We start from the raw sequence: 18,991 nt of genomic DNA, 5'->3' as shown, positions 1-18,991 counted from the left end.
AATCTAAACAAACCTGAGTCCATCAACTCCCTTCAACATTTGTCTAAATGAATTACAGCACAGACYTGTCCTGCACTGGCCTTGTGATTCATATGAGAGGCTTCCTCCTCTTTTGATGAAAATTTCAGGCACTGTACAAAAGAATAAGTTATTTATTTATCAAGGCCCTGTTATAACAAATATGAAAGTGCCTCTCTGTCTCAATCTAGWGGACAATGTGTATGAACCAAAGCAATTCCAGCCTCTCCAGTACCTTCTCTTTCACCTCCCAAAAACATCACACACACCACATCAAACACGGGGAGGCTCTCTGTAATAACAGATAAAATCAAATTATATTTAACCATGATCAATACTGGCTGGAACTTCAGAGCTCTTTGGGTGGGATCCTCCCCTGGAGAAATGAGAAGGAAAAGAATCCTGGACAGTCTTCCAAAGACATTTGGTGATCCTCCTCCACTTCAGAACTCCCTATRAGCACCAGTATAGACCAGTAAATGAACTGGGAACTGGGGAAGCACTGCAGGACAGAGAGAAGCCCAGAGGGGCCTGACACRACTCAGATGAGATCAGGAGCTGCTGAAGTTACCCAGTGCCTGGCAACACAGAGAAGTTAAGATGAAATGCAGCATAGTGTGGYCTATTTTTTAATACAGAGCAATTAGCAGAGCATTATGCATGAAGTTTTTGCTTGTTGCTCAAGCCCACATTGCTCCCACTACCTGCAGATGYAAATGTGCACAGTGAGATGGGAGGGCAGAGAGAAACACACTTGTGTGGATTCTGAAATGAACAAACATATCCACATAATCAATCCCTTCCCTGACTGCTTAGCACAGCAGTCTTGCTGAACAAAATAGGCTAAACTCTGCTTATTTCRTGTGTAAACTAATTTATGGTACCTAGAACTAAGGGTCTGCTGAGCATCTGTTGTGATGCTCCATGTGACAGAAGCCCTGGACTTTCAAACCCATCCTCATTTGAGCAGAGCGATCCAGACAGCCAAGGGTCAAAACCTCAAGCGCTGCAGAATCCTACAYAACTTTTAATCATTTGCTTCCCTGTGCCACTGCCTTCATTTACAAACACACATATAAACTCCACTCTGAGTTTGTCTAGCTTTAATTGCCAGCCCAGCATCTCATTAGACCTTTGTCTGTCAGCACAGAGAGCCTGCTGCTCATTTGTGTTCCCCACACTGGTGTTCCTGACAGCGACCCAAGCMACCCTTTCCTTTCCCTGCCAGGCRAAGGCATCAAAGCTTCCAGGGCTGTGTTTGTGTGGCAGTCACCACCCTTTGCTGCACACAGCCAGCTCCCCCAGCTTCCCAGGSCCTTTGGAGCTGCAATCACCATCTCTGGTGAAGGTGGAGGTGATCTAACATCCTTATTCTGGCTCAAGARTCAGATTGCTAAACCCACTGAAGCCCATTGCCGTGCCTGCTCACTACCAAAACTCAGCTTTCCGTGCAGCATCGCTGTTTCCAGTGGCATTTCCCCACTCACTCCTCTGCTTTCTTGCCTTTGCTCTGTGGTTGTGGCTTTGTTTGGCCACATTAGAGGAGCTGCTCTTGCCCAAAGTTCCAAGTAAATCATGGTGGGTCGCAAGAGTGAACCATTCATTTCGTAGTTCYCCAGAATTTTTGAGAGCTTGATCGCTGAGAAAAGTATGTGCCCACCTGGGCCACTGGTAAAACAAATAAATAAAGAGCATAAGGCTGATCCCCTTGCTGTCCATCCAACAACGATAAATCCATTATAATTATATCCTGAAAGGCMGTTCTTACTCCACTAATTGTGTACCACGTCAGTTTGGCATGATTCTTGTCCCTTAATCATAGTGTCATGTAGCAGCATGCCAAATGCTTCGCTGACATCCACGTCCATTGTATCAACAAAACTTGTAGCTTCATAAATAACATTTCAATTAGTTGACAGAATCTATTACATCAGCCCATACTGCTCAGCATTAATTCTCATTTATTCCTTTATTGAGCAGGTCCGGGACATGCAGTCCTGTTCTACCTCAATCAATGTCAGATTGGCAGGCCTATAAATATATGATTTCTTTTTCCCCCTTTACCCTTTTTAATGCCTACACACGTACAATCTCTCAGACCTTTACAACTTCCCCATGTTCTCCAGTTTATGCAAAGCCAACATTAAAATTCCTCTCTTTAAACTGCTACCTGCAAAATATTTGGGGATGCAGGAATACAAAGAGCCCTGCTTCAATATCTGCTTTTTTAATGAGTTTAAATAGGCAGCATGATTATCTAACACCCATGCAACTAGAACAAATGGGATCTAAATGCCCAGGGCATTAAAAAATTCACATGAAATAACATGGAATGGTTTTGACCTACTCTTCTCCAAGTTGTGSTATTTTCAAACTGCAGTTTAGAGATCTCCCTGTTGTTGAACACTCTGGGATTCTATTCAAGTATTCTCCTGAGCAACAGGCAATGTGCTTGTTTTAAATTAGAAACCAAGCATTTTCTATAATCCTATTCAAAAACCTGGGCTAACAGGTTCATGGCAACATCTTCAGAGCTGGTAGTGCTCTACCATAAAATTCCAACTCGTCTGAATTTGATTATGAATTGCTCTGGATTCCTGGCCTTGCACCACACTCATTAAACTTGTCCTGTGTGTGCATTTACATAAAGTAGGTGGCAATCTACAGTTTGCTGAGTGTCTAGGAATCAGYTGTGCTCTTCCTGAAGATAAGCTCCCACTGACTTCAAAAATAGAAGGCAAAATTTCTGGTTTCATTTCCCAATCTCAGAAAGGAAAGRATGCTTCTTAAACAAAAGGGAATTTAACCACCCAGTGCAGAATATATTAAATTTGCCAGATGCAGCTGAGGTCTGAAATGCAGGAGTTAAAGAAAGCAAATACATGAACCTTTAGAGAGACTTGGCAGTTTTCAGCCCATTTGTTCTTTTTAATATCTCATGAGAGCATCTAACAAATTCCTGCATCACACCAAAACCAGTTCAAAGCAAATGCACAGTGAATCAGCTTCTTCAACCACTAAACCACAGAATACATAATGATGAGATGCACGAGGATCTAAAGTAGTTCTGGTCAATCCCAGGCTGCCTCAGACCCCACTTGTGAAAAACATCCACATTCAAAGGAAAAATTGAAAAGTCAATGGCATTTAAGCATGTGATAAAAATGAAGCATGTGCCTAAACACATGCTCTTGCTCCATGAAACAAAGTATAGCAAGGATGGAAGAGCCATTTGAAAGCTTAAAAACCAGGGTTTTTTTCTCTGTGAAAGAACTCCCTGCATAAAAAAAAAAGCAAAGGAACGGGTTAGATTTGCCTCTCACTGTCATCATGGCTAATCTCTAGCRACTCCACAGTTGTCACAAGGAAAATTAATCCAGGTTTACAGAGATGTAGCAGACAAATCTAGACCACTTCATCTCTCTCTTGCTGTGTTTACAATAACAGACCAATAAATGAGTATTTGTGATGGGGTGCTCCCTTATAAATCTGTTTCCTGGAGCATCATGGGATTTGGTGACTTTGTTATGTGTGGATTTACAGATAGCACATGATTAGACAGCATATTTTGGATTTTTTTCCCTCTGTTTTTATGCAGAAAAGCAGTTTTGACTTCTAAAGCAAAACCAGGGCATCCTCAGTATTTTTTTTTATGTAGGTGAGCATCTTCCATTCATAGAATCCCTGTGTAGCTCTGAACTACTTACACCAAGTGCCAGAAACCTAAAGGATTGCATAATGCAGGAAAGAGGTTATGAATGAACGTCATTCATCCTTTTCGCCTACAGAACTCCGTGGATCTTCGTGGCATCTTCTATTCATGTTCTTCAGYTTTGCATGAATGGCTGAAAAGGGGCCACACATCATTCACTACCTGTCAGCCCTGCCCCGTGGCATTTCTGGGTGCTGAATGTCTGCTCCATGGGACCAGGAGCACAGCAAGGATTTCTGCCCACCAATACCACAGGCATAACATGCATTTCATGGGATATTTGCATTCCAGCTCCAGAAGCAGAAAAGTAAACCCCAGGCAGAACCCAGGCATCTTCTAGGGCTGGCTCTTTATAACCCAGGAGAGCTTTGAGCTCTGAGGAGCTGTGGGGATTTGCTCAAACACCTCAGCCAAGCAGTGAGCTCAGTTCTTAGCTCAAATTAGAGCCAAAGAGGAATCCAAAACSTGCTATTCCTGTCATCTCCATACCCTCCTTGGGTTTTCCAAAACTGTTAATGCATCCTAGCCAGCACAGAATGCCCCTGGCAGGGGTCTAGAAGGTTGGCACTTGTGCATGTCCAAGTGCTTCTCTTCTAGTAAACAAAAACATATGGGAACTTCATCCTTTCCTAATTTTTAAAGGCCACAAAGAGACATKAACTGCCTTTTCCTGACCTAACTCTTATATAGGTCAGATGAGCACCAGCTCTGAACTGGAAGTCATGTAATCGTGTTAGGACAGCCAAGAGCCTGAGCTAATAAACCYGGCCTTTCAAAGAGCTTATTGGTTTGGGCTCAGTGCCATGCTGAGGTTAACAAGGTAAAAACCCCTTTAACAAAGGAGACATATCTGACCATCCACAGGCAGGTCAATCATTTCAGATTTAAACATTCTCTCCAGAGGTATTTACCCAGTCGCTGCACGTTGCTTATAGTTGATTTTGTACCTTCTGATGCTGCTTTAAATTATATCTCMCAAATCAAATTAGAGTAGAAGCAGCTTTCCTATTGCCTTATTGCAGTTGACGATTGCATGTGGGGTCAGCAGATACTCTAAATTCACGTGAGACAAGCTTGGATCACCCACTGCACCCAGGAAAATAATCTCAGCTCAAAATATGAACTCCCTTTCCTTCCAAGGTTAAACCAGAACAGCCAGAGCATTCTCCCATATATGGAGAACATGGGTGTATGTGTGTGTTTATCAGCACTGCATTTTATACACTGCTTCATTCAAACCAATACACACTSCAGGTTTTATGGTGTATTTTGGCTCGAGGTGTGATTGCTAGGACAGTGTTTACAGCAATATTCACCATGTTCTGCATAGCCCTGCCCATCCATCAACGCTGTAATAAAGCAGAAAGGGAAATCACTGGAAAAGCAGCAGAGTTGCTGAATTCAAGCCATACAAAACCAGCATGGAGACAAATGCAAATGCAATTGGGTCAAAATAGCCATTTACACCTGTTGATTAAAGGAAAAAAAAGGTATATACATGCTGCATTATGGTTTGTCTTAAAAAATTAGATAGGCTTCACAGTGCTAATTTTTTCCTCCCTATTTTCTCTGGGTTAGTGTTTCAAGATGACTGCTGCTCCATATGGATTTATAATATGTATGTGTTTATTCACACATCTCTAAGTCAACAGGAAAGGCAGACCAGAATACCAAATCTATCATTAAATCTACATGTTGGCACCTACAAAGAGCTGCAGGACTTCATTTTATTCTGGGTAAGACTGAAGGGATAAATTGAAAGAACGAACAAACAAACAAGCCATGCTCATCCTTAAAATACACACACAAAGCAAGTGAGGCAGAGAAAGAGGGAAAATAAGAAGGCTTGTTGGGTTTTCAGGATTGATTAACAGTTCAGGAAGAAGCTGAGGAGCAATATAATCTCTGATTCTTTCTGGATGTGATATGGGTTTGCTGAAAAACACTTGGGGTTCAAAAGCCCCAGCACTGGCTCTGAAGCAGTTCATGCTATTCCCAGTTCAGACACCCAAGTGCAGTGCAGCTTCCAGCTTTGCCCAGCTTGGATATCCTGACTCTGCTTCCCMGTTTTTATTCTCTCCCTCAATGTKAAGAAGKGCCTCACAATGTCAGGGTGTACCAYGCTGGAGTGCTAATCTTAGAATTAGCACCTCTGGATGCCACTGTAAAATAAATGGTGGCATTTATACTGAAGAATTATCACTTGTTTGGTTGTTTTTTTGTTTTTTTTTTTTCAAATTTTGCTCAGAATAAAGCATAAAGAATTAACATAAAAATCAAACTAGGATAAGATCTGCATACCCAGGGCCTCATAGGATTCCCACTGGAGTCAGAAGGACTTGGATGGAAATTGAAGGAGGCTGTGAAATAAATTCAGGGTAGGTGCTTATCCACTGCCCTACCAGGGGTCACAGCAACACCCCRAGTGACAGTGACCCCCAGTGAATCCATCAGCCTGTGAATGAAAGCCAATCACCAGAGCTGAGAGCACACACAATGCAGCCAGGGGAAAGAAGAGCTCCGTGTGAAAATGAAACCAAGAAGAGATGTTCTTAGCCCATTAAGAGCTATAATGAAATACTGCATCTCGAGTTTGTTGCTGTTAGAAGGAAGCCAGGGAACGAGCAGGAATTCATTATAAAGCTGCTCAAGACCAAAACATGAATCATTGGGTTCTAAAAAAACCCAGTTGTCTAGAGAACSGCACAGATGAAAATGAATGGAATCTCTTTAAATTACTCTCTGTATAAAGTCTTTCGCATTCATCCTTTCTGGCTTTCTGATTAGTATCTTTCTGGGATGTGGGTTTTTAAATAATTCCGCACCATACTCCCAGCTTCTGCAATCAAAACACTGAAATGGCTCTTGATTCTGCATTTTTCATCKTCATTTACAGGGAAAAATGTCTTCTGCAGTGAGAAACTTGAACACCCACTGTCCTACCCATCTATGGGATATCCCCACAAGTGTATTCTGAAGGCTCAGTAATCAAATGAGATTAAGATTCCCCCATCACTGTCCAAATAAGGGGACTTTTGTATGTTATTGCTGCATAAAGGAGGATTAAATCACCACTGGAAAGCCCTCCAGATCATTAAAGTGCTAAAAAACTGGGACCTCTGATTGCAGCATCCCTGACAGGAAAGCAAAACCCCCCAAATCCTACATCATACATTGAGAAGGCTGCCCCACAAATGCAGATGGGAATGCACAGAAGGAAAGCATGGCAGCAAAGCACAGCCTCTGGCTGTTTTGTTGGTGCTCTGAGCAGTTTCCTGAGCACAGGAGGTGGGGATGACCACATGGTGTGCCTGTCTGCATTTGTCCCTTGCTCCAAACCCTCCCCAGCTATTTCTGAGTTTGGCTAAAAAAGGCGCTGCTCTGGTTACTCAGTTAATACAGACTGCTTGGAGAAGAGTAAGAAAGGAAAAATTTCAGGAAAAAACAGAAACCACACAAGACTGYGTAAAATCTCAGGCTTCTCACAAGAACATATCCCACTCATGATTGCTGGAGTGGATTTTACAAGACTTACTGTGATGACATCCAAAATTTATTACAGCTTTTACAGCAAGACCATGTCCAGTAAAGAGTGATGTAGTGACAATATTTACTTGTCTGGATTTAGCTTCTTTGGGCACAGAAATGTACTTTTGTACTTCAACAACAGCTRTAACTCTCTACTAAATCTTGAATAATACAAGGCAGCTTTGTAGACCTTTAAACACATGTCCCAACTTGGTTCTGGCTCTTTCACAAATCTCTTTCCTTACTACCCGCACAGTCAGACCCAAGATCTCTGCTCATCTTCCGTTAACCTCAGCTCCTGAAATGAAACTCTTTGGARAACATGCTTGCAAACTCCTAGGCTTTCTGAGAATGGAATTCCAGCCAAGTTTGTTTTCCCACCTCCCCAGCTACAAAACAAACTGAAAGCCTTATCTTCCTTGGTACACACATGATGAATTTTGCACAGCTTCATTTGAAAACCAATTTATTGACCACGGGTGGGAAAACCCTATGATACACATCAATCAATCTGCAGATTTCTCATCAGCACTGAATAAGCCATTTTTCTAGTTTAAAAAGACAATCTAGAAGGACAATAGAATAAAATAGGAAGCAAGTAACTCCCAAAAATCACACTCCTCAACCTGAGGACCCAACCAGTGTACCCAGACCCAACTCTTATATTTCTAAGGATTGCTGTCAAACAAGCAAATCCATTAATGACTGTGCCTAAGAAATAAAAAAAAAACAAAATAAACTTCAACTTAAATGCTACTTTGCCTACATTTTACAGTATCCCCTGTAGGCCACAAAGGGCTCAGGCTATTTCCACGTTYTGTTTTGCTGCTCTTATAAAAATACATTGTTCTTTCCCTGTGACATTTCTTCATATCTTTGAAAGAATGCTCTCTGCTACCACAGAATATTTGGCTTGAATTCTCCAGTGAGGAGGAGCCAAGGGGTTGGSTCATGTTTTAAAAACAAAAGAAGTATTACCCTAAACATAAAACAAACSAGTGCAACTGTAACAGTAGATGGAGATAGAGCTCCTAGCACAACCTATGAATAATTCCAAGTCCTATTAGAAGTAACACAGCTTTCTGAATTTCCCTAGAAAACAGCATGTCATGATTAGCTTCCAGCTTGACTGAAATGCAAAATACCACTTTTTTCAAAGACACAGCTGAACAAAAGACAATATGCAGTGCAACAACTAAATTGCAAAGCATATCCACTTAGAATCYGAAATTGGGGAAGACAACGTGTGTACACATAAGCACAGAGATATTAAAARAGGGCTCTTACCTCCGTCCCCAGATCCTGAGCCGGCATCTGAGGAAAGAACAGAAAGGAATTTATATTGCTGTGCTCCAGTGTGTCCTGTGAGCATGCAAAGCAAGGCTTCAGTGGACTGTGCTACAGTGTGCTTGGTGTTTGATGTCATYCCTGGGTAAATTACTGAGATCTAATCTGAATGTAATTCACTCAAGCCATCTTGCTCGTGTCTCCATTTTTTTTTTCCCTTCAAAGTCTCTCTATCAGATGAAAATAACGTAAGCCACAGAACGCTGCAGTGTCCTTAGAATCTCTACCATGTTTTGTTGTACTTAGACCGATAAATCTTTGCTCCCAAAAGCAGTACAAAGTTACTCCACTTGGTCACTACTAAACCCTCACCAAAGAGAAATTTTAAAACCCATTTGTCTGAGGAGAGACCAATTGTAAATTCATATCATTATCTTTAGAAAATCGTGACATCTCATCAGATCATAACTAGCTGGAATAAACCATTACATTACTGTTATTCAAAGTCTTCAGATGAATGATTAAAATACCATTTTCCTCAAGGTTGTTGCTGAGYTTCAAAACCCAGTGCTTTCTTTTCCCTCTGCTCGACATTTTGTTGGCTGGAATGATGAGAGTCACAAATTTAGAAAGTGCAACATCACGAAATTGCTGGGGCCAGAGCTTCACTAAGAAACTTTCTAAGCAAGGCAAAGCATGGAAATGCACACACRTAGGGCTGCCAAAAATAACACCTAAGAGGAGTTTCTTGTGCAGGGAARGGAGGGAGGCTGCCATCCTGTCCTCCCCTTTGGTGGAACAGTGAACATTTATCAGTATCAAGATTGGTAGAAAGAGTTTGGAAAAGCTGCTTTTTGGGAACTGTTAGATCTCATTTATTGAGGTCTGGTGGATCTGAACTTGCACATGTCATCACTGCTCAAAATCAAGAAAGAAAAGGAAAATCTTTGCTAAATAATTGGTTGCAAAAATTGCTTAAAATGGTAGATTTATCCAGCAAGGCTGCAAAGGACAGGTGCAAAAGGTGTCTGCAAAAGGGAAGAGAAATAAAAATGTTTTCTCTGTGACCATGCCCTGAATTTTCCTGATGTCATCTTAAGGCTTGCCATCACCTGCCTCCCACAGCAGCTACCACTTTATCTGGCTCTCTGGAGGAAAAGGACCCCATGCTGCTCCGCGTGCCCTACCCTTCAGTGCCCAGACTCCTTCAGCCTTGGCCAGAAGGGCTGCTCACTGCCAGTTCTCCCAAAAACCCAAATCTCTGCTGGGGGTTCTGGAGCACCCTCTCTCTCTGCCCCATCCCATGGGGAAGCCCTAAGGAAAATGTCTGCTCCCTTCTCCACTGAGCTCCTCCTTGGGAGGAGCCAGAACCGAAGACCTTGATCAAGACTTCAAGAAAACGTTTTTTTTTTTTCTTTCTCTCTTTCAGAAATCCACAATGAGTTTCAATGAGAATGCTACCAACAGAGTCACTGCCAGCAGGCAAGCAAGTTTCAGAAAAGTTGTAGCAATGCRCTGAAATTATCCCTTTAATCAAAAAGTTTGAACCAAAAAAGACCAGTTGCTGTGCTGAGAGAATTTCCTAAGTTGAACATATCCTACACCACAGTAGGCTTTGTCAGCCTGAGCTCCATTTAATACCAATTTATGGACAAAAAAATTGCAGCATATGTTTTTTTCTTCTTGAAAATTGTCAGGTAACAGCTTCAGAGCAGAACATTTCAAGGGAAAGGAGTTTATTTTCTCTCAGGTGTATGAAACATGAAATTACATGAAATTACAGCACTGAAAAAAGTTTGTCTAATGTACTTTTTATTGACTCCTCTATCCTCAGCCAAGAAAAAATTCTGCTTTAAGTTTAAAGAACTCTCTCAAGAACAAAGGCTTACKTCTGCTCTTTTCAAGTTAACTTCACTACCCACCTCTAACAGATAGCAAGCACGAAAGAAAAACATCAAGAACTCCTGCACATAAGCMAGTCAGTTTTCCTGACAGATTTTGCTCATTCACCTTTCTAAAGGCTGAGATATGAACAGCTCTGAGTGAGGCAAAGCAGCTTCCACAAGCCCAGAACAAAACACCTGTGGCACAGACCTGTTCATTATGTGTGCTTTGGACTAAATCTTCAGCAGGGATWAATTGGCAGGGCTCATTACAGCCAGTGGCCTGTTGAATCACAGCAGCTGGGATTTTGGTCCTGCTAGGCTAAGGAAAAACCTAAGGAACTGGATTGCAGGCAGTAATGCTCCAGTTCTCTCTCTGCAGATTAKGGAGAGGTTTGTGGTAATCCAGATGCCCATTTAYCAGACATCTGCTCTCTTAATCTGCCACCAGTTACTCGCCCTAACAGCTCGGAAGTGTAGGCAGGGCACAGGATGATCRTGAGCACAAGAAACAAATTAAAAAACAGATCAACTTCTGTGCTGAACTCTTCCAAACAGCACCAGAATTCAGTGTATGATGACTGTGAGCCTATACCAAGGTTCTTAAAAGAGAAGGATGGCAGCGACTTCTCATGCCCCCAACTGCAAAGAATTAACCCATAACAAATTAAAGACTTCTAACAGCTTTTGTCACCCACAGGTCATTTTCCAGAGGGTGTGGCAAGGCCAGAGGCAGCCCGGAGGTAGCCATACATACCAGTGGCACAGGATCCCTCGGACACCAGCARGATTTCACTCTGCTGCTTGCAGGCAGCCTGCTTCAAGTAGCATTCRTTCTGGTAGGTGTCACCATTGGAGCCACACACGGGCACGTAGTCATTGTTACACTGATGGGAAGGAAGAGAGAGCAGTGTTAGTCACACGAGCACCAATCTGGGTGCCCCTGCACCCATTCCCCACTCCCTCCCAGCATTAAAACCCTGGGAACACCACGGGGATGGAGACACTGACTTTCCTCTCTCACCTCTACAGCTACCAGGGGAAGGTTTTGGTTTTATTTTTTTTTAAACAAGAAATCAAGCTTGAAGAGGTTAGGGGAAAGGTAATCTGAACGGTTGCGATCTAAAGCAAAAAAACCAAAAAACTGCAATTGCAAAAATAATTTTCACACTTTCAAAGTGTTTGCTGAGTGCCCCAGAGAGGTCTCTCACTGCTAGAAGGAGCAGGGGACAATCCCAGGGAATACGGGCAAGGCAAGTGACTCCTCACATCTGCAAGATGTTTCCATGGGATGGTTCCAGACACATGGCAGTGAACAGGCTCACTCTTCCCCTCCTGCACACACACACACACCCTCAGTGCCATGGAGCACGTTACCAATGTGTGTGTAACTATTTTAGCACTGACTGGACAGAGGGAAAGTATTTCTGAGGCACCTAGGATCAAAATGCACCCCTCTTTCTGCACAGACATCCCTGTTCCCATCAAGCTGCAGCTGGGATGCTCCACAAAGGTCCAAGCTCTCCCCACGGTGSCCAGCAGAGAGCTCAGCCAGGGCAGAAGTTTCTCACACCCCTGCTATGGCTCAAAGTCCTACTGAGCTCCGCAAGAAACCTGCTTGGTTCTCTCTACCACTGAACACAGCTTTGCCCCTTCTTGTTCGTTTAAAAAAAATAATCATTTCATTTTATATCGAAAATTGGACAACCTACCGGGTGCAGTTATCACAAGATAATCGTGCTTGGAGGCTTAGAAATACTTTGATGTGCCCTGTACRTGGCAATTATAGCAGGGATATGATTACCTTTGTGATTACCCTGTTCCTGGTATACCTCATTGTTTAATTAGAACAAATGGAATGATCGCAATTATTATATTTACAAATGCTCACCTCTGCCTAAATCCAAGTAAAAATTGAGAAGAAATCMTACATTCTATTTAGCTGTATTATGCCACAAAGCGTCTGAGGTGTGTTTGTTGGGCACAATGGAAAACGCAGAACTGAAATTTCAGGGATATTAACGTCAAAAATGCTTTAAACTGAACGACTACAGAAGTGATTAACACAAACAATTGCATAGATTGCATTAATTGCAGGCCTCCACACAGAGCAGCTGCCAAGAAATTATTCATAGTTGGTCAGAGTGACATTTTGATTGGGCCAAAACAAATGACATTTTCCTTTTGCATTGTATTCTCTTAAATCTTCCCAAGCTGTTGCCCACCCCCAGCACCCTCTTCTCTCAGAACGAGGAAGAAAAACAGCAGCCACAACAGCACAAATCCTCTCCTTCTGCTCCTCATGAAGGGTTCCTCCATGCAGAGATTTTAAACTGTTGATTAGAAATGTTTCTAGGCTATTTTCACCATTATGTTCCAAATCTGAGCAATGTTTCAAGCATAAAATGCCAACTTCATCCACAAGCTCAACAGCAATTGCTGCAGGCTGATCTGGAATACATAACCAGGACAATTAACACAATCGTGCCTATTTTTTAAAGCATGAAGCATCAAATTACTCTGGTTTTAGGTGTAATATCTGCTTGTCACCCCTGGATTTGGGAAGAATTTGGCCCCAAGTATCTCAACAGGTTTTGTTACGTGTAGAAACAAGGTTGGAGTCTTTGCCCAAGAAATACAGAGACAACTTTTCTACCCAAGAAACACAAAGGAGTTCTGTGCTGATTTGGCCCAGAGCAAGGGATGATCTTTCACACTGACTCAGCTGCAGATCTGAAAGGCCAGACAGCCCCACGTAAACGGTGAAATCCTGATCCACAGAAAGGAGTGCTATCAGCTGGGCTGGAGCTTTTTCCAAAGCTTGGCAATTTTAAAATGCATTTGAGAAACACCAGGATCCCACAGAGGATTAGCTCTTCCGACCACCACCACCTTTGAAAAGCCAGCATTCAGATGGAAAAGTGRGAGCCACAAGGAACAAAGGAAGGGATACCTTCCAGATGGATCCTGCCTTGGCTTTGAGCTGCCAACTGGAGTGGAAGTCACCCAGGAAAGAAAAGAAGATCACCAAGGAGAGGGCTGTGATGTTGAGTCACCAGGTGGCTCCTAACTCTTGTATTGTCCATGCTGACTCCTGTGCTCACAGCTCTTCACTATCACAAAATACTTCTTGTAATGCTGGACAATATCAGGTGTTGAATGTCGGTTTCCTCAGTTTACCAACATGTTTTTGCCATTGGTTTATGGCTCAAYAGACCATGCCCTAGATGTAAGAACAATTCTTCATCCCCCAAACAAGGACTGATCAAGCACTCACGGAAATCCATGACAAAATTCTCACTAAACCCAACAGCACAATGCCACACCGTCCACTTCTCCTTTATACATGCCAGTTTTTAAAATACAGCAGTAGAGCAGGGAAATGGATGCATCCAATGAAGCCAAATGCAGTTTTGAGTGGCCACGGTCACAGCCAGGGACACACCAGCTTTGCAAGGCTTTGGGTCAGCACTGGGCACTGCAAGCAAGTGCCATGTTCCCTAAACATAAGGGGACCGGGTATAACTCCTCCTCCTCCTGGTAACACCCTTAAAAGCTTGACTTCCTCCTACTTTCGTGGATCAACTACTCCCAAAATGCCACCCACATCTTGCACCAARTAACCCAAAAATATATTCTGGAAATATAACAAAGCTGGAAGATGTTGCAGATCCATAAACACTGAAGCACGTGGAAGACTCAACACGCATAAAAACAGGACTCCTTCCTCACATCAAAAACAGTGACTGWCCACTCTCTTGATGACTCAATAGAGAACACACTGATGATATGTTTTTTTTAATGTTCCTAAGAGGGACAGACCTATCTATGGCTTTGGGCAAACAGGTACTGACCCCAGTGGGCCAACTGGAGAAGCTGAAGCAAGAGTTGCTGGTGGACAGAAGCGTGGGTTAAGCCASTAATATTGTTYTAGCAAAGAAAKYRCCARTATTTCTAAGAGCAGAGACAAGAATAGTGGAGAAATGCAGGCCCTCACCTGGCAAAATCTGAAATTCACTGAAGAATTTTAAAAAAATTACAAATTTCATGGCTCCACCACATGCCTGCTGGCACAGCACTTCACTTTCTGTCAGATCCACTGAGTCTGTGGGAAGGAAGGGATGGTGGTTTCCCTCATGTTCACCTCTCTGAGTGGAGCCAGAACTGCCCCAGTGCCTTCCCTCCCTGCCAGCACCAAAGCCTGGGCTTGTCCTGCACAAGGGATGGGTCTGCATTTCCTGATCAGAGCAGGACATGGTGTTGTGAGGTGTCACAATAGAACAAGAGAACCAGCCAATATCAACCTCTTTCTCAGCAMATGCCTGCTGGCTCTACATGGCTGAAGKCTAACTTGGGGTGTTCCAGAGCAGYCTGATTGTATTCACCCTTTYGAATAAAAACAAATTCATTTTAACTGCACTCGGACAGACATGAAGCATCCGTGATTCTGGTCTGAACAGCCCAAACAAAGACTGCAGAAACCCTGCTCCCCACTTCTGCGTTCCCCAGCCCTTCAASACACAGCCCAGCCAGCCAAGAAATTCTCATCAGCACAGAGGCAAAATGAACTCTCCATCCTTGTTTATTCTCTCAAATTGCAGTTAAAAGAATTGGCTAATTCTGAAGAAAACACAGAACACAGTTATAGTGATGAGGAGTCTACTATTGATTTGCTCACTATCACCACAAAGAGTTGTCACTGAAACGGGAGCCCTCAATTCTGATGGGGACCCCCTTAGTCATGACATAAATTACCTGGCCAGCTCTGCCTTACTTAGCCAGCCTCAGACACCACGCTAGAAATTAATTTTCTACTCCAGTGGCACATCTTTTTGGCTTGTCACACTGTCCACTGATGTACAAGAGAAGCGAACATCCCCCCAAGCTCTGCCTGTATCAAAGCGCTCGTGTTCAACTACAGGAGCCCCCGGCAGCAGCAGCGCTGGCACAGCAACAGCCACAGGTAATGTGCCCTCCAAGGTCAAATGTGCCCTCCAGGAGCCAGCCCTGCAGCTCCACAGAGGGCTCACAGCAACACAGAGAGCCCAGAATGTTTACAGGACCTGATCAAAAGCTGGAACCAAAGATTGTTGTTGATTTCGACCCATTTCATCAGGTGCAAAATGGCCCAACTCGTTCTTTTCATCTTATTTAYATATTCATATACCAATCACCTGATTCCCTTAAATCTGTTTCACTGCCCCCTACAGAACTGCTAAACTCAGCATGCTTACAGTGTTCATCTCTCAAAGAGGGGATCACACAGCCTGGAGAGGTTTACTTAGCTTCATTTACCCCAAATCATCAGCAGGTATCAGCATCCTGCCTTGGGAAAACAGCACTCCCAGTGCTTCACCTGAATYTGCACCTTCCAGGCCATGAGTTCACTGCTTTATGCCAAATGGCACCACCAAAGAGGGACCAAAGACAAGAYCCAAGCACTCCCAGAGGCTGTTCTAAGTCCCCCATGCTCATGGCACATGTGCCCTGGCTTACCACCAGGTGATGGGACAAGTCACAGACATTTCACTACCTTACAGATTTTTCTTAGAAAGAGAAAACAGACCAGGCCATAACCCTTATAACACTGCATATGCTGAGCCAAAGCAAATGCTCAAAACAGCATTCTCACACTGCATTTTTGATTGCATGCRAACTCCAAACGGAATGAAAGACTCCCATGGTCAATATGAATTCCCTTCCAACGTGGGAAACATAAGCATTTCAGAACTACTGTCTTGTTCTCATTAGAGAAAATTCCTTCTTTGTTTAAAATGAAGGAATTTATCACTTGGGTTTTTTCTCTGAAGGCACATTTGGTTCTAGAAATATAAACGATACTTGCCATGCTTCAAAGTGAATAGTCTATCACGGCTCAATATTCACATAATCATTACAGATGTGCACAATCTTGAACTGTGCACTATTTGGCCTGCTCTACTATAAACACTCAAATCAGCATTGCAAGTTTCACAACTTCACAAATCCACATTAAAACGCAGAAAAATATTGGGGCACAAACACACATACAACCCTGTGCTGGCACATGCTTCAAGCTCCTTTAATTTGTGCAGTTTCTATTCAGGTCATTATTTAAAGACCAGCTGTTTTGCAAGTTAGCTAAAACACATTAAATGGAATCCTCCGTAATGAAATCGTCTGACTTTGAGAATGGCTCAGGTTCACATGTAGCTGTGAGAGGAAGAGAGAAGAAATAGAAGGAAAACCCCCTACTGTTCAGTAATAGCTCTCCTAAAACTATATAAAACCTAAAGGAAGTTCATCATTTTGGAACAGAGGGATTGCTCCTTAATCTGATCAGCTGGGCAGATAAACAGGCAGAAGCATTGTCACTATGCAGCCCTTCCTGAAAATATCGCATAAGCACATTACAGATCCATTTCTTTAACTAGATCAGAACTCCGAATACAATAAGCCATGATCTGTATCAGAAATGAATTTAGAAAGGACTCTAAATCCTTGTTAAAAGGGCAGGGATGAAAAATCAGAAATGCACAACCTGGAACTGCAGACCCGAAGGGACATTTAAAGCCACAGCATCTGCATTTTCCCAGAGAAACTTATGTCTTCTTGACACCAGTTGGTTCTCCTGCCAGCTTTTATACACACTGCCAGGTTTTCCCTTTAACTTCTCTGCACATAGAGAAATAAACTGCCAAGTGATAGGTTATAAAGGGAGATCCTTGATTTGTATTCTCATTAGTGAATTAGAGAACGAAATATCAATCTTCTTACCTTGAACTGACAGACACAAGTCACACTGTCTCCAATCCTTAAACACTCCCCATCAAATTTACAGGTATTGGTGTCGCAGAGAAAGAGATCATTTTCTCTGTCATCGTAACCTCAAATGTAAAGAGAGGGAAAAAAAAAGTCAGCTTTGGTCTAGCAAGAGGAACAATACGGGATGATTGCATTTTAATGCACACAGCATAATAACCTTGTTTATGAAATGATAGAGTCCAGATTTTCTTTTGTCCTYCCCTGTCCTCAGCTTTTCACTTTTTCTCTTGTTTATCCCTCCGTGTTTGTCTTGGTTCCTATTCCCCACTCCCTCACGCACTTTTTTTTCCATTTCACGGACTCGGTTTCCTCAAAAGTCACCCGGTAATTATGCCATTTCATGGCTCTGGGTTGGAAATGTCATCAACTTATCCCCATCCGATCACAAATCTGTTGGACAAAAGTCCAAATTGGAATTTCTCCAGCCCACGACACAACACAGTCCCCAATAATAAAGACAAACAGGCTGTGTGTTTTCTGTGATGGTCTGCCTGATCCCAATGAAGATTGATGACCTCTAAGTTAACAGGAGAAGTGCCAGGTTCCCCATGAGCCGCTGAGTGAACCGAGCTCTTTGCCTTCACATTCTCCAGGAAAAACCAACAGATCTGACTGAAGATTCAGTTCACGAATACAAGCATCAATTTCAGATTTCGCTAGCTGACTTCCCACTCCAACAGCGTGCATCAAGATATTAAACAAAACAGCTATATCAGACTCCAAACCCATTAAGATCTGAATCCATTGATTTTTTTTAAAAAACATCTGAGTGCTCTTAACCATATCGCTACATGTTTAAAACAAATAGCTCACAGCGCAAATTCYCCCCGATCTAACGCGTCATGTGAGATGCACGCAGTACCCCAAAAAACGCTCKTCCCCTTAGAAGGCTATTAGGGTCGAATTTCCGAATTATCTTACGTATCGGAGAACGACCGGGMGCTGATCTACATAGGAAACCCCGTTCCAAAGGTCAGCCCGACTTTAAAGAACAGGCAGCGGGTGTCGCGGTGCCGATGCCCCGCTCCGCTGTCCGCTCGGTGCGCAGGCAAACAGCCGCCCGCAGGATGCGCACCCGCGGCGCCGTGTCCCCGCTCCCGCACGCCGAGTGCCCCGTTCCAGCCGGGGCTGGGGCTCTCTCTCTGCCCCGTTCCAGGCTGTCTCTCTGCCCCGTTCCAGCCGGAGCTGGGGCTGTCTCTCTCTCTCTCCTCCCGGGGAGCCGCCCGTACCGGCGGAGGGCGCGGCTGCCGCGCCCGGCGCCGCGGAGTGCGGGGCAAACGGGGCCCCGGGGGCTGCGGTCGCAGCGGGAACGGCGGCGAGCCCCGACGCCCTAAAGGACTTTTAGCCTTCGCTGTTCCCGTGCATTCACGGGATGCGGCATCACCCTCCTGAAGTTGGTTCCCCCGGGCTCGCCAGCGCAACTCCGAGCGCCCGGCGGAGCTCGGCGGGGTTGCCGGGACGCGCGGCGGAGCCGGGCGCGGGGCGCTCCGGTGCTTACCGGAGCAGTTCCAGCCGGTGGGCGTCTGGCAGTCGCTTAAGGAGGTAGGGAAGGCCGCCAGCTTGTCGGGGCGGGCGAGGACGAGCAGCACGGCGGGCAGCAGCAGCCAGCAGCAGCAGTCGCAGAGCGTCCAGCCGCCGCCGCCGCCGCACTGCCGGGGCGGGGAGGGCTCCCAGGGCACCATGACTTCCTAACTCAACTCTCCGGCGGCGGCGGCGTGCCCCCCGGGCGGCGCGGCGGGCGGCAGGGACGGGCGGCGGG

General features: G+C 44.1%; 1 protein-coding gene across 1 annotated transcript in view; it reads right to left on the bottom strand.

Moving 5' to 3' along the window:
• The window catches only part of TMEFF2 (transmembrane protein with EGF like and two follistatin like domains 2), a 121,205-nt gene extending 102,220 nt beyond the window's left edge, over window positions 1-18,985 (bottom strand). Inside the window, exons 1-4 of the mRNA XM_057374113.1 lie at window positions 18,731-18,985; window positions 17,185-17,294; window positions 11,186-11,315; window positions 8,546-8,572 (exon numbers count right to left, since the gene is read on the bottom strand). Coding sequence (XP_057230096.1) covers window positions 8,546-8,572; window positions 11,186-11,315; window positions 17,185-17,294; window positions 18,731-18,914 — 451 coding nt within the window. The 5' untranslated portion in view covers window positions 18,915-18,985. The remainder of the gene's footprint in view (window positions 1-8,545; window positions 8,573-11,185; window positions 11,316-17,184; window positions 17,295-18,730) is intronic.
• Between the last annotated feature and the right edge of the window lie 6 nt (window positions 18,986-18,991).

Source organism: Malurus melanocephalus, unplaced genomic scaffold (assembly GCF_030028575.1).
Source record: "Malurus melanocephalus ecotype Western Australia unplaced genomic scaffold, MMel_1.1 scaffold_216, whole genome shotgun sequence".
NCBI lineage: Eukaryota > Metazoa > Chordata > Aves > Passeriformes > Maluridae > Malurus > Malurus melanocephalus.
The sequence above is the reverse complement of the archived record's forward strand: the minus strand, read 5'-3'. Positions and strand labels throughout refer to the sequence as shown.